Source organism: Vigna radiata, chromosome 5 (genome assembly GCF_000741045.1).
Source record: "Vigna radiata var. radiata cultivar VC1973A chromosome 5, Vradiata_ver6, whole genome shotgun sequence".
Taxonomy (NCBI): domain Eukaryota; kingdom Viridiplantae; phylum Streptophyta; class Magnoliopsida; order Fabales; family Fabaceae; genus Vigna; species Vigna radiata.
Genome location: NC_028355.1, coordinates 22905318 through 22920469, shown reverse-complemented (window position 1 = coordinate 22920469; position 15152 = coordinate 22905318). Strand labels below are relative to the sequence as shown.

At 30.8% G+C, this 15152-nt stretch overlaps 3 protein-coding genes across 3 annotated transcripts; 2 read left to right on the top strand and 1 right to left on the bottom strand.

The window, feature by feature from the left end:
• The first annotated feature begins 2162 nt into the window (after window positions 1–2162).
• Window positions 2163–6617, top strand: LOC106761143. The gene is made up of 13 exons (XM_014644658.2): window positions 2163–2585; window positions 2692–2834; window positions 2914–2971; window positions 3356–3462; window positions 3563–3779; window positions 3870–4104; window positions 4206–4272; window positions 4362–4419; window positions 4537–4603; window positions 4710–4800; window positions 4936–5286; window positions 5374–5577; window positions 5853–6617. Exons 1-13 carry the CDS (start codon window positions 2453–2455, stop codon window positions 6210–6212), a joined length of 2091 nt encoding a protein of 696 aa, XP_014500144.1. The 5' UTR covers window positions 2163–2452; the 3' UTR covers window positions 6213–6617.
• Window positions 6618–9366: 2749 nt separating this feature from the next.
• LOC106761580 (WEB family protein At1g75720) lies at window positions 9367–11006 on the top strand. The gene is made up of 2 exons (XM_014645139.2): window positions 9367–9689; window positions 10301–11006. Exons 1-2 carry the CDS (start codon window positions 9543–9545, stop codon window positions 10775–10777), a joined length of 624 nt encoding a protein of 207 aa, XP_014500625.1. The 5' UTR covers window positions 9367–9542; the 3' UTR covers window positions 10778–11006.
• Window positions 11007–13862: 2856 nt separating this feature from the next.
• Window positions 13863–14374, bottom strand: LOC106761849. The gene has a single exon (XM_014645422.2). The coding sequence runs from the start codon at window positions 14298–14300 to the stop codon at window positions 13935–13937; it is 366 nt and encodes a 121-aa protein (XP_014500908.2). The 5' UTR covers window positions 14301–14374; the 3' UTR covers window positions 13863–13934.
• Between the last annotated feature and the right edge of the window lie 778 nt (window positions 14375–15152).

Below are 15152 nucleotides of genomic sequence, written 5' to 3'. Positions count from 1 at the left end.
CATTGGTAAACATCTTTACAAGAATGCAAAAATCATAATAGAAATTCTGATTTCTCAAAGTCCAAAATGAATGCAACTTGAGATACATACCTAATATCCATTTAATTCACCTTCAATAACTCATAAAGCTTCATAAAAGTTTATTAAATTCTTCTTAATTTCTCCACTAAAAACTTTATTAAATGATCAATAATAAAAATTTTATTTTCACTATAACTGACTTAAATAACTCAAAAAAAGGCATAAAGATTTATTTTACATAAATTTAAAACACACATTATATAATTTATTTAAAGTAAAATATCATGGTGTCAAGATTTAAGATAAAGGAGACAAAATTAATCTAATTTAACTTTTTAATACAATATATGAATTTTGATATGATACAAACTTTGTCAATACAAAAGTTAAATATCTCAAATTAAATTATATTCTATTATATATTTTAAAATTAAATAAATATATTGTAAATATAATATACCATTTTATACATTATTATATGTTTATAACATAATAATCATAACAATAATAATAACAAATAATAATAATAATAAATACTTGTTTAAAATTTTTGAATTGGTTATAAAGTTCCTTCCAGATATCACTCTATCAACCATAATTGCCTGATATTCAAATATGTACACTTAGTTTACAAATTTATTTACTATATTATCTATATCTTTCATTTGCTTAATTTTTCCTAGGAATGGAAGACTCCTAAGATAGGACATAGGCACTCCTTCTGAAGACTTAAAGAAGGGGAAGGATAAACGTAGATATATAATTTCTCTTTTAATTTGATTTTTTAATGATGTATTTAAAAATATTTTGTGCTATACCTTTCTTTTGATTTTTAGCTTTATAAAAAAAATGAAGTAAAACTACTCATTTAATTTAAAAAGAGGAGACAATCATACATATGTATTTTGTTGAGATGTTAGTTGCTAATTATGGAAAATATGTAAGCTTTTTTTTAACCTATTAGGTTGAGGTAAAGTAATGTATGTACTTATTAAAGAATAAACAATTAAGAAAACTTTTATAAAAACTACAATATTATAATTTTAAATAGTTACTCTATAACCTTTTTAAATTTTTATGAATGGAAAAAGTTGTAATAATGTATAAAATGTAAGGAAAATGATATGATATTATTTTTTATATTGTATATGTGTTAAAATGTGATTGGACGATTTTAAATTAAAAAAAAATTGAGATAAAAGTATATTTGAATTTTTTTTTTAATTTGAAATCGTCCAACGACATTTTAACACATGTAAAATGTCAAAATGATATTAAAAATTAGTATTAAAATATCATTTTTCAAATGTAAGGAGTTTTAGTGCAACAAAAGCAACCTCAAGACTTAAACTTTGAAAATAAATTCTTGATATGATACAAGAATTCAGTAGGTAAAGGACACACAATGGATGCAGTAATGAACAGAACTTAGAAGAAGAGAAAACTGATGTGGTTTTCACGTAGGAAGCATGACCTCTGCCGCCTAGAATCAAATAATCATAAATGGAGTTTCAACTTTGAATTTCATTTCATTTCAATCTCCAATTTCTCACACACTCCTTTCCTTCCGCACGTGTCTTCTCATTACAGCTAACTGACCCTTCTCAAATGCCACGTGCTTCTCACGGTACAGGACTTACCTGGTATGAAATTAATTAAATAATAAAATTATAATGTTAGTAACTAAAAAAACAAGAGTAGAAAACAGAGAAACATGCAATCAGAGCAAGCTTCTCATGCCGCGCTGCGCGGAGAGATGCCATCTGACATGCTTATCTCCTCTGCAACATTTCATTCTCAAACTAAATTCAATTTTCTTTTATTAATTATTATTAATGAAAATAATAGGTAAAATACTGGATAATTCCCATGTAAACCTCACCTCATGTGTGTGGGGAGACTTGGTTTAGCTTTGCATTCAATTGAAGGCACCCAAAGAAACAAAACAAACAAAACCCATAATTTTAATTAATTAAACTATAATAATTATTTATTTTGAGTGTAAGAAAATACTAATTATTATCCTTGGAAATCCTTAAATACAAAAATAATTATCACGGACATAGCATTTGAGAGGCATCCTTTTTCTTTTTCTTTCTCTTGCCTTTCTTTTCTCGTGAGTACCACTCTGCTATTTATTTACCCTTCACTCTCTCTCTATATATAGTCTTTTCCTTGCCTCAACTTAATCTGTTACTTTTTATCTCACAAAGAACCTGATTCTCTGAACACGAGGCAGGAATTACTTTTCTCCCTCTTCTTTATTTTGTTTTTGTAGAGATAGTTCAGAGGCACAGTCTCATTCTCATTGCTGTGTAGCTTTTTCCCAACTCTACTTTTACTGGGTCTGAACCTTAAACACTCATCAGTTGTTCCTTGTGGTTGTGGTTGTGATTGTGATTATGATTTTGGTCTGCCTATAGCCAAAGATATGGACAAAGGTAGAGACGCCACGCCCACCAAGATGTGTGAATTTTCAAACGCCAAAGGACACATTAACAAACAACAATCTCAGTCTCAATCTGCTTCTTCCTGGAGACGCAACCTCACTCCTCTCAGTAGTGGTAATTCTTTCACCACTCATCTTTGCTTTTATATTCGTTTTTCCATCATCACACTTTATAAAACAAATACATAGGTGAATATATCCAAACCTTTTCTCTCTGTTAGGTTTGAATGCCAGCAGTGAGTATTCTGAGAAATCAAAGAAGGAGAAGGTGAGAAGCCTGAGTGCCGTTGCCAAAGCATTATCAATGGGTTGCCGTGTCTCTCACTCTCCAAAACCAACCAAGAAATTTAAGTTTCCCAGAAAGGTATTGCTTCTAGTACTAGTACTGCTTGGTCATTTTTGTTCAATTCTTCTGTTGTTTTCAATATTTAATGATTTGGCAGTTTCCGAAGGTCGGCAATGGCGTGGATCATGCCTCTGTTCCGCGGAAGATACGTTCAGGTGCACTATTTTCGGATTCCCGGTGAAAGATGTCTAGTTTATCTCCGAATAAATATTCATCTTCTTTCCTTTCCACGTTCCCCTTTCCGTCCAAATTCTGTTTTTCGTCTTTTTTACAAGGGTTCAAGCCACATTTCCCTCTGCTTTACTATAAATTAAATTATGTATATACAGTGTAATGATTCAACTGTGTGGTACTTTCTGAATTCTGGAAGGAATAATCCTTTTTTTTTTTAATAAGTTATTATTGGGAGATGTTTCTACAGTGAAATTGATTGGTTGTTCTTTTTCCATTTTCCTATAATATCAAATATTCTTTATTATATACTTTTATTTGTTCATTCATTTTAAAAGGTGGGGATTTTGTCTCTGTTGAAATTACAGCTGTGAAGAAACGGGGTCGCGAATCTATCTCTGGGGATTCAGAAAAGGTGAACCATAATATGAATGGAATGGAATCTCCCCAAAAAGATGGCATAAAGAAACCCAAAGTGAGTGTTGCGGCACCTCTTTATGGTTCAAAACTTAACCTTTTGATTCGTTTTCTAGCCATTTCAATTTCACCTTTACTCGAGCTTTTGCTTTTCGTAGAAACAAAGAAGCCCGTGCTGGTCCACGAGGCAAGTTTTGCCCGGGCCCATAACTAAAGATGAGGAAGAGGTTGCGGAGACTCTCTATGCCTTGGCTGGAATGCTACCAGATAATGGCTCTAATGCTAAGAGTGAACCAGACAGTGAATCTCTACCAGAAAACTCTACGGTTTTGCAGGACCATGAGGAGAGTCAGAGTGCCAATGTTACTGTTGAAGGTTTCTCTCTCCGTCACGGCACTTTCATAAGATATTAATTTATTCCAAGTTTTTTATTTATCTTTTGCTTTTTGTGTGTCATGTTTCTAGCCTCGGGAGCCACTGCGGACGAGGCAAAAAGATCACCTAAGGGCTGTAAAAAACTCAGTTCTTTGAGTGAAACCATTGGTCATGAACAGACTGATTTTCCTGATAGTGCCAACTTCTCGGTGGCTGCTACTCAAAGCACTGTTCCAAAAGTAAATCTGCAGTCTGTGTCGATGGTTAAGAGTGATAGTGGCGGCAGAGTTGCATTGCATGACTCTGAACTGTCTCTGGACATGGGGTGGGTAGTTTTTTAGTTGGATTCTTGAAATCTCTCTAGTCTATCCTCTCCTTTTCAAATTTTTAATATTTAAACTACATTTTTTTGTCATCATATTACAGATTAAACGTACCCATACAGCCACAGATTTCACATATTGGGAGGAAATCAAACGTGGAATATCAGACGGTAGTAATTTCAACTTTTACAATTTGTGCCTAAATTCTTCTACTACAAGCTAGCGTCAGTACTATTGGTGTTGTCGGCTTACATTTCAGGTTGGAACCGTTGATTGCAAGCAAGAACAACATATGGTCAAGTACCAAAAAGAAACTGGTATGCTTGTGGACTAAATGTGCTTGGTACAAGCAATGATATTTTGCCCCCCCGATGATTATAAGTATAGGCTAAAAGTTTCATCAGTTGGCTGACCATTTTTTATCGTCTTACCAGAAAGCCCAACATGGTGGCCAAGCCTGTCTCCCACTGCACCAACTGGAATTGTTGCTTCTTATTTGCAGTAAATTTCTTTAATTCTACTTCATTTTGTCCTTTTTAAAGGCCAAATCCACCCCCTATTCTCCCCTCTTCATCATATCCTGATTTGATGGGTTTTTCTTCTAAAGGTCTTCTGCTGCTAAAACTCTAGAATGGCTGAATACTGCAATTGGTACCTCGAAACAGGATTTGATGGAAATTTGTTCTTCTGGTGAAAAGGTAATGCATTGCAAATCTATGTTTATAGAACTGTTTTGCATGATTTACCTAAATAATGTCAAAAGTTTTCCATCCTGGTCCAGGCACTTTGCTCAAACGCCTATCTGTTTTGTCTGATTTTTATTATCGATGCAGATTTCCGAAATTGTTACTCAAGAAAAAAAATCAAGGAAGAGGTGTGCATCTCATGTTCACATCAGTCATCTCATCCATAGCTTAGAAGTGTCAAGACGACTGGCGGGCAAAGGACATGAGCTTTATGAAAGTCATCAAGCGAGAGTAACCGAAGGGTCAAACTGTGGGGTTATAATGGAAGCACACAACTTGAATTGGACGAAAAGTGGAAATAGTAATGCCGCTGGAACAGTTCATTCTGCTACTATGAGTAATTCACATGAAACTAAGAATGGTATCCTTCAACATGGCCTTTATCGCGATATTTCTCAGGCTCCTTCAACATCTGGGGTGCATGGTCCTCAAAAACAGGTAAGCTATGGATAGATATGATTATAGTATACCTCTCTGTGTCCCCTCTTTTTCGTGCCTGATTTGATGACTATTAATTTTCTGCAGGGTTTCAACTTCTTGTCCTTGTCAACTGGTGGTAATGAGTTAAAGGTCAACGAAAGTTTTAATAAAGGTGAAAGTAAGTTGGAACCATATTCAAAATCGCAAGTGCCTTATTTTCAATCGCCACAACAGCAGCATGGCCTCATGCCTTTTCAAAGTCCGTATGCTTCAAATTTCATGGAGCATCTTCCTCTTGTAGGACCACAGGTTTTTACTCACTAGACTCCTATCAATCTTATACATTAATGAACTAAAAAGTCCTGGGTCAAGTTTAAGAAATATGGCTTAAAGTGATTATATTGTTCAACATGATGTTAATGGAGCGGCTAAAATTTATTGTCTTAACTTGGAATAACCTGCCCCACCAGAATGGAGTTGAAAGAGAAGCCATGCACTTTATATCCTTAACATACCAACACCCTTTCCCTTTGTCTTATTATCATATTAAGCTCAGTTCCGTGATGCTTTAATTGACTATACAGGTCCGGTTGCAGCAGCAGCCTCATTATTATGGTACCCCGTTACGTGGAACACATTATAGTTCGACACTTTCCTATAAACAACAGCACCAAAGTTTTTGGGCGGTGCAGCTTGCATCTCAAGGTGGGTCTTCTGTAAATTGCAGCATTCTGAGGGCCCAATATCCTAATTGGCAAAGTGGTGGATATGAATCTTCTGTAGCGAATCCTTGTCCCCAAGTAATCCTTCCCCATTCCACTGCATCCTTTGAAGCACTTGGAACCAAGATCTCTTCAATCTCTGAGCAGCAACACCTCTTCACCCTTGCTTCATCAATATCCAGAGCAAATGGCCAAGACATTCATCTTGCCTCTTCTGTATGAGAAGAAATTAAAGGTAGATTGATTACGCAACAATAGTTATGTGATGAGCGCTTTTGAAATCGAACACAAAAAACAAATAAGGCATAGAAATATACTACTGTTTCATTCTTGTCTTTGTGCATGCGCTGGTCTTTTGTGCTACTGTTACGTCTGTCACGTTAATCGACGTGACACAGGACTTGCCATGTTATATAGGTCAGCTTTGATTACCTCTTTGGTAAAATCAGGGGGAACACAGGTAAATATTTAGCTAAATCTGACATCTATTGCCCTGTTCTTGTCATCAAGTAAATGCCTTGTTTATCAGTGTATTTCAAAGTTTTCCATTGTTTAAAAGAAAATACTTAGTCTGTATAAATTTAGGCTGAATTATCTTCATTTATTATTTTAACTTTTTTTCTTTTATATATTTTACCTATTTCATTTGTATATTCTTCTACGAAACCATTTGTTATGATATCTTCACTGACAAATAATATTACTGCTCGACTAATGGTCCTTTTGAAAAATATAATCTTAACTATTCCACTACATCCCTTGAAAAAGAACTACTCAACTACTTATTTGAAAAATATGTTCAATTTTTAAAACAATAAAAAACTTACAAAACCAAAGTTTTTCATATAACATTACATAAAAAATATTGACAAAATTTTTTCTCTCATTATTTTAATTAATCTCTCATTTTATTACTTTAAAATGAAAAGTCTTTTTTACTATTTTAACATTTTGAAATTTGTTATTCCTTTCACGTGTTTCTTCAGAATTTGCAGTTCATATTGGTACACTGAAAGAAAATGTGATATCGATGAAAAATATTTTATAAGATCATGGATGATAAAGACTGTAATTTCTTTATGGTCATTACATGACATATGAAGCAATCTTTACACTTTTGGTAGATTTCACAACATGATCAAGTACATAATATATCATTCTCATTATTATTTAGACAGTTACTAACAAGATCACTACTAATATTAATACTTTGATGTGGTTAACATATCACCAATAAATCTAAATAAAAATTTAGATTAAGTGTACAACAACTGGAGTAATAACACAATATTAATTAGTTATTTAGAGACATCATTTTGATTAAAGGGTTTCAATTTCTATTTGAGCAAAATTCTGTTAGAGAATGTAAGTCTGAGTTTAATAGAAAAAAAAAAAGAAAAAAACTATAATAAAAAAAACTAATAAAAGATAACCTTATAAAAGGTAAATTCTCTCTCACACATATATCTTTGATGACAATTGTACTTCATCGCTAACATTTCTTTTAAATTTAAAAAAGATTCTGTTTTGCGGTAATTATTATACATGTTTTTAATTGCCATTCTAATATTTTATTATTTTTATTGATTATACTACTTTTTATTTTAAAATCAACTTCTTATTTTATTTGTAAATTACCTTTTTCATTCTTATTTTTAAGTTTTCTTACTCTAAATCTATTATTCAATAATATAAAATATATTCAATTTTTCTATATTTCGTTTTGAATCATATAATCTCCTAAATATAATGGAACATATTTATTTCTATTTGAAAATAATAAGACAAATCTTTAATATTAGAATTGTATTTTTTATTAAAATAGACTAGAAAGATTAACCGTATAATTTATTTATACAAAAGAATTTGATATCAATTCTAACCTAAAATCTGACTTAATGTTTGTAAGTGTTATTTTTCTCTTCTTTTATTCAACTTTTTTTTTATTAAACTTATTACTATGAACTTATATAAAAAAACTTAGTTCTTTTCTTTCGTTCACGAAAGCTTTGTATACATCTCTGTCTGGATTTATAAGAGAAATAACACTTTCATACAGACAATTTTTTATTTTTTTTTATATTTGATCTGTCACATTCACACAAAATGTTATTGTCATCACTGTTTATATTTTACTGCCACTGTCACTGTTTACTTCAAAACGCATCATCAATAACTCCAATTTGTTTTTTATTTCTGGTATACAAAAACGATATCCTAAAATTTGTTTTCTTTGTCTTTTCATTTCCTATTCTTTATTAAAAAAAATATACTTTAACATACATAAATATTTTATATTTATTTAATATTTTTTTTTTTTAAATTATAAAAATTTATCTTTTCATAATTATTTTACTTTGATATTATATGTCAAATAAATATAAAAGTATATGATAGTAATATTACATTTTTTTTATGCATATATTTTATTTTAATAATGATATTTTAACATACACAAAATGTTTACATTCATTTAATATTATTCAATATTAATTTTTACGCTTTTCCTTTTTGAAAACAATACAAAAAATTACCTTTTTTATAATTATTTTATCTTATACTATGATTAAATGAATGAATAATTATAAGATGATATACTTTTATATTTATTTTGTTGGAAGTCTCACGTCGACTAGAGATAAAGTCAATTTACAATATATAAGTGAGGTGCAAACCTCACCTTACAAGCCAGTTTTGTGGGGGTTGAGTTAGGCCTAAAATTCACTTCTGATATAGTATGAGAGCTATGGTTAAAATTTATCCTAACGAGTTCTAAGTGGACATTTCTCTTTTTATTTTACCCGTTGTCGGGCTAGTAGACCGTCCAATTTCTACTATCACGCACGAGATGTCTATACCTCGGCATGAAGGAGATGTGTTAGAAGTTCCACATCGACTATAGATAAGGTCAATTTATAATATATAAGCGAGGTGCAAACCTTACTTTACAAGCCGATTTTTGAGATCGAGTTAGGTCTAAAACTCACTTCCAATAAATTTAACAACATACAATATCATTAAATGATATTTTCACACAAATTTTTTAGATTTATTTAATATTATCTTTTTTTAATAAATTACTTTCTTTTTCATAAAAAAAACTACTATGATAATTTTACGTTTGTATTATGTGTGAAATTAATATAAAATTGTGTTTATCATTGTTATTATTTGTAAAAATGTATCCGCATAGCATAATTAATTTTATTTAGGAAGCATATCCCTTTCCACACGCTTCTATGAGGGAGAAGCATAGGAAGTGTGGGGTTTGAAGTTGGGTATGGGTGAAGAGTCCTTCTCTGTAGTTGTGCTGAATATATATATATATATATATATATATATATATATATTTGTTTTCCAACAGCCACAGTAACAAGAGCTAAGGGCATCCACCCACCGCCTTGAGAATTCTAGTGAAGTGGACGCGAAGAAACGAAGCTTCCAATCTTCATCACATCACATATATCTCAACTCAACCTTCTCCTTTCTCCAGTCCTACACTTCTTATTCTTTCTCTCTCACATATCTTCTTCATCCCTTTACTACACCAACATGAACATCAAAGATGGCGTCATGCTTGTCAGAAAGGCAGAGATAGACACAAGGGCTCCATTTCGCTCCGTCAAAGAAGCTGTCTCATTGTTCGGCGACAAAGTCTTAGCTGGGGAGCTTTATGCAACTGCAAACAAACTCAAAAAGGTTCCACACATCATTTTCTTTCTTCATCGTTTAATCACACACCAACTCAAAAAATAACCAATAACTTTATACATTTTGAATGTGATTTTCATAAGTTAATTCTCCTATATAGTTTTCATCTCCATTTTTCTAAACATGCTATCACAACATTTTCACAAACCTGCTTGCATCAATTCTGTTGGCCTTAAATTTCTGAACCAAAAGTAACATTTTTATGAGCCCCGTTTTAGAAGATTAGATGATAAATAAATGCTTCTTCAGTAGCTCCAATCTTATCCTTTCTTGTAACAGGGTGCAAGCAACGAATGGTTTATTCAGTTGCAGACCGTGTCATGTGCTTTCTGTATTTGTGTGTGCCTTGCTTTCTTTGTCGTGTCACAGAATAAAGGCACTGAAAAACAATATTAATTTACGCTTTCATACTTTAATTACAATGTATTCATTGTATGTTTCAAGCTTTCTATATGAAGTACTGAGATATTATATAACTTTTCACTTTACCATGTACATGATTACTTTTTTTTTTTTTTCCAGTCTCAATAATTTATCTTACATTTCTATCTTAATATTGTATGAACAAGTAAATCTAGTTTAATGTTATGTGGTTACAGATGGAGAGTGGAGGAAGTGAAAATGGCGTGGAGTATTCGAGAATTGAAAACGTTGAAGCTGAGCTAGAGGAGACGCGAGAAAACCTGCAGAGGGCGAAGGAAGAAAGCATGGTAATGGCGCATTGTCTGTCTTCTCTGCAGGAAGAGCTTGAACGCACGAAGGAAGAGCTTCAACAACTGAAGCAACGAGAAACCGAGAAACACCCGGTGGAATCTGAAATCGAAGATGTGAAGTTTGTGGAGAATTTAACGACGTTCGGAGTGAAAAGTTCGAGATTTGACGAGGAAAAAATGGAGTTCCAGAAAAAAAGGTACGTGACGTTCGCGAATCCTCCATCGGTTTCTCATATGATGTTTCCACAACAAGGGGTTGGAAAGTTGGAAAGGCACCCTTCTCTGAGGAAGAAGAAGAAGTCATTGATTCCTTTGATTGGAGCTATTTTTTCAAGGAAAAAGGGGAGCCAAGAACTTCCATGACACACTTCCAAACAAAATACTACGTTTTCGGTTTAGCACTATGTTAATTTACCAGAATAATTGCCTACTGCATTTTGTTTTCAGTTTTTTTGTTTTGCTTCTTTTCATGCGCACTTTAACAGATTTCAATGGCAAATCGATGGTACAATCTTGTTAAACTCGTGAGATGCTAACAGGGTTGCATGTTGAATGTGGTAAATGTAATAAAGGACACCGATTACAATTTCAATCTCCTTTTCATATCTTTTAAAAAGGATAAAGACATATAAATTGTATTAATGAGAAATTTAAGTGATTATGAATTTTAGATCTAGATGGAAAGAATTGATCTACGTTTAGTATAGTTGTTTATCACTGTATGGATTGAACTTTTTCCTTTCTTTTTTTTTCTTTCATTTTATTTTTTGTTATCTTTTACCTTTGTCATTTTATTTATTTATTTATTTATTAGTATTTTTTAAGTCCAAATATTTAAATTTCAAATATATTTAAAAAATGATTATATATAATCTATAATAATTATAATAAAAGTTAATATTAAAAATATAATTATTTTTATAATAAAAAATTATTATCATTATTCATTGTTTTACAATAATAATACTGAAGATGATTATAATAATAAATTCATTGTAATGATATATTATTGTTAATAATATATTAAAATTATAATAATCACAACTAATATTGATAATTCTTAATACAGATTTACGTGCATTCTCTCAAAAGTCATGACTCGGTTTAATGTAATATAGAAGATAAACAATTTGTTCAAATAAAACATTACACAAAAAGTATCTGTAAGTGTTTCTCCAAGGCACAAGTCACGGGTCATAAATATAAGAGATAAATGTTATAATGTACCTCATTTGTTATCTTCAACCCAAAACAAATACTTTAAAAATATTTATAATTAAAATATTAATAAAAGTATATTCAAATATAAGTTATGCAATTTTTTTATTAGGACAAAAGTTACGTAAGATTTCATAATGAGACATAACAGGATTCTCATATACTAAAATAAGACAGATCTTATAATGAAGATCTCCGAAATTACTTAAATTCAAATTATACTTTAAAGTATAAATTCAGTTTTTTAAATATTTAAATGGTTAAAGATGGGTGCAATTGATTTTGAAAACGTTTGTGTGTATTTAGAAAAATATTCCAATTTGATTGGATTTTGTTTGATTTAGGTTTAGATGTATAGTAAATTTTTAATAATTATCATGTTCACTACTAACGCTATCTTTTCAATCAATGATAAAATTATTAAAAAAATCTTTTTTTTTCACATTTCTTGAATAACACTTTTAGAATTCGACTTAAGGGACTAATATTGTTAATGTTTTTATCTCAAATCTATCATCATCTGAGGTATTGTCCTCAATTATCGAGTGATATTGTTAGGGTTAATCACTCATCATCTGAAGTATTATCTATTTTATAAGGTGTTTTTCACAATTTTATCTTCAAAAAACATCTTAGAACGTGAAAGAAGTATTTAAACTACTTTGATGTCGATTCCTAAGTAACATGATACTATTGAATGTGGAAGAAACATAAACCCTCAATCAAAATCAAAGGGGAGTGACAAATCGTCTCTAATCTCGTTATCAATCTTGCAAAGAGTGTCAATATTTCGATCTCAAGTAAGTTGAATGATATCATTAAGATCAATCATCATATATATGAGATTTTGTCTCTTTTTTAGCATAGAACTTTGTTATTATTTTATTCTTAAAAATCACTTCAAAAGGTAGAAAAAATATTTAACCTACCATTAACATCAGACTCTTAAAGCGATGTGAAATGATTTGATGGAATAGAAACAAGTTTATATAATTGGTTTTGGTAATACAAACATAGAGGTGTTTATAATATCAATTTAAATATGTTATTATTTTTTTGGTAGATTTTATTCTTAGTCTTTTATACTCAAATGAAAAGAAAAAAATCCAAGAGTTAGCTGAAAAAAATAATTTATTGAATATATAAAACTATGTTTGGATTATTGTTGGATTTTCGTGGAGGATGATGGTCAATGTAGTTTCAATTTTTACTCTAAAAACTCTCCTTTATATTTTAAAAAACATAACAACATAAATATTTTATGTTAAACAACATACCTATACGTTGTTTTATATATAAAACAAAAAACACAAGCATTCCCAAAAAGAAAGTTTATGTATAATCTGAGTAGATAACAGTTTAATTTTAGCTTTAAAAGTCATTTATTTATTTATTTATTCTACTTTCATAAAAACACCGATCCAAAGTCCATCCAAAGAAGATAATACCTTCAAACCAAGTTGCATCCATATTACATTAAAATATTTTTACGTATTCTTCCTACAATTTAAAAAAAATACTTTTTCAGTATCATAGTAGCAATATTTTTAACAACTTTTTTATAATAAAAGATACATATCATCATTTTATTCGTCTATTTGAATTTAAATTTAAAAAAAAAAATATTTGAAACGAATCAATCACAAACTATCACATATGTGTTGTCAAAAAATTATAAAAAAAGATTTTAAAAGAAATTTTTTTATATTTATAAATTTGTCACTCTGCCCTTTTTTTTTTTTTTGGCTGTTATATATTTCGAAACCAAACAAACAACTATAGGGAATGAAAATATTTTGAATGTGATGAGTAAGTTGGAGAGAGAAACATAAGGTGAACTCTGGAAAAGTAGGTTCTTCATATAATGCTGACCTTATTATAATGCGCTACTTTTATTGTATGCATAATGTAATCCTATTTTCATCATTACAGATGATGGGATATTCATAATATATTCTGGGAAATACCTAAAAGCTGAAATTTGGGTGGGTAGATCCACTTCAAAACCATTTTTATAGATAGTAATTTTGTTTTGCAATTCATTATTCATCCCAGAACAACTTAACATTCAACATTACCCAGAAGGAATTGAAGTAACTCCATTATGCAAAATACAATGCTCTCTCATTTTTACATATACATCATCAATCACTGTGCATAAGAAAATATATATATATATATATATATATATATATATATATATATATATANATATATATATAATCGTAAGTATAATGAAGGAGGTGTGATGGCGACATAGCACGGTTACAGAACATTAATCAAAGGTTGGATAATGTGAGAGTCAGACAACATCGGATTTTCGACCGTCGAAAATGCCATCTTGTGCTGACTTGTTGAAAAACTCGATGCAATCAGCAATGGCCTCGTTGTAATGCGAGTAAGAGGAATAGTAAGAACTGCATGAAGTCTTGGGCGGTTCGAAGCGGTCGGAAACTTTGTGCTTTGAATCCTTGGAGCGGCGAGAAGGTACCGAGAAAACAAGGCGCATGAAGATCTTGCGGAAGCGTTGAAAGAGCTTCATGGCAGAGAGATTGTTGAACTTGGGAGGAGATTGAGGTGTTTGTTCAAGCGATGCTTCTTCAGTAGCCCCTCTTATTTGAATAACAACAAAATTCTCTGTTCCTCTAAGTGCGTTGTTCTTCAGCATTTTTCTCTCCCTTTCACAGAATGACAGCAGCTTCTTGAAATATATAGTTTATAGTTGAGGTTTTGTTCAGCATTTAAAGCTTGAGATTATATTCGATAGTGTGAGGCAAAAAAGTATTCCCATGTGGCCAAATCATTTGCATGCCCTTCCTGTCCTCTCAATTTGGTTTGGTTGATTTTGTTGAATTCACATCTGAATATGTAAGATTAAAATTTTATGATTTGTTGTTTAGCGGTTAAGTTTATTAAAAGGGGAAGAATGATGATCGGTCCACTCTGCCTCAAATATAAAACCTTGACGGATCTGCAACAACAATCATTTGTAACATTTGTGGAACCCATCTAACATGTCCATCGTTAAAACTCTGAGTTTAACTTAAATAGAATAAATTTAAATGAGTTATTTTATGGATAGGAGAGTTTAAAACTTGGAAACGAAAAGATAGATTATAATCTATAAATCAGACTAAGAATGACTAGTCTTACACACACTGCCTATGTACAAATTAAAAGAGAAAGTAAACTATTATAAATTATAATGGGAGTCTCAAAATAAAAGCTTTTCTTGCTTCCGAAGAAAATTAGGAGATAGTGAAATTTGGTCATATAGAATAAAAAAACATCACAAATTGGTTGAATGTCTGGATGATTATGTTGACAAAATCACATAAAAGAAACAAGGCAACTCTGTATATTATATACCAAGGACGAATTTGATTTTGAGAAGACTGTAAATAAAAAAACTTTTAAAAAAGCATTTATAGAAAAGAAGCGTAAAACTTTTTAGAAAAAAACATATAAAGGAGATGATCAAGTACATATATAAAGGAGATGATCAAGTGAAACAGGTAGA

Coding starts and splice junctions, on each gene's coding strand:
- LOC106761143 (XM_014644658.2), top strand. CDS start 2,453: ATGGACAAAGGTAGAGACGCCACGCCCACCAAGATGTGTGAATTTTCA. Junction 2,586..2,691: donor CCTCACTCCTCTCAGTAGTG/GTAATTCTTTCA, acceptor TCTCTCTGTTAG/GTTTGAATGCCAGCAGTGAG. Junction 4,801..4,935: donor TTTGTTCTTCTGGTGAAAAG/GTAATGCATTGC, acceptor TTATCGATGCAG/ATTTCCGAAATTGTTACTCA.
- LOC106761580 (XM_014645139.2), top strand. CDS start 9,543: ATGAACATCAAAGATGGCGTCATGCTTGTCAGAAAGGCAGAGATAGAC. Junction 9,690..10,300: donor CTGCAAACAAACTCAAAAAG/GTTCCACACATC, acceptor ATGTGGTTACAG/ATGGAGAGTGGAGGAAGTGA.
- LOC106761849 (XM_014645422.2), bottom strand. CDS start 14,300: ATGCTGAAGAACAACGCACTTAGAGGAACAGAGAATTTTGTTGTTATT.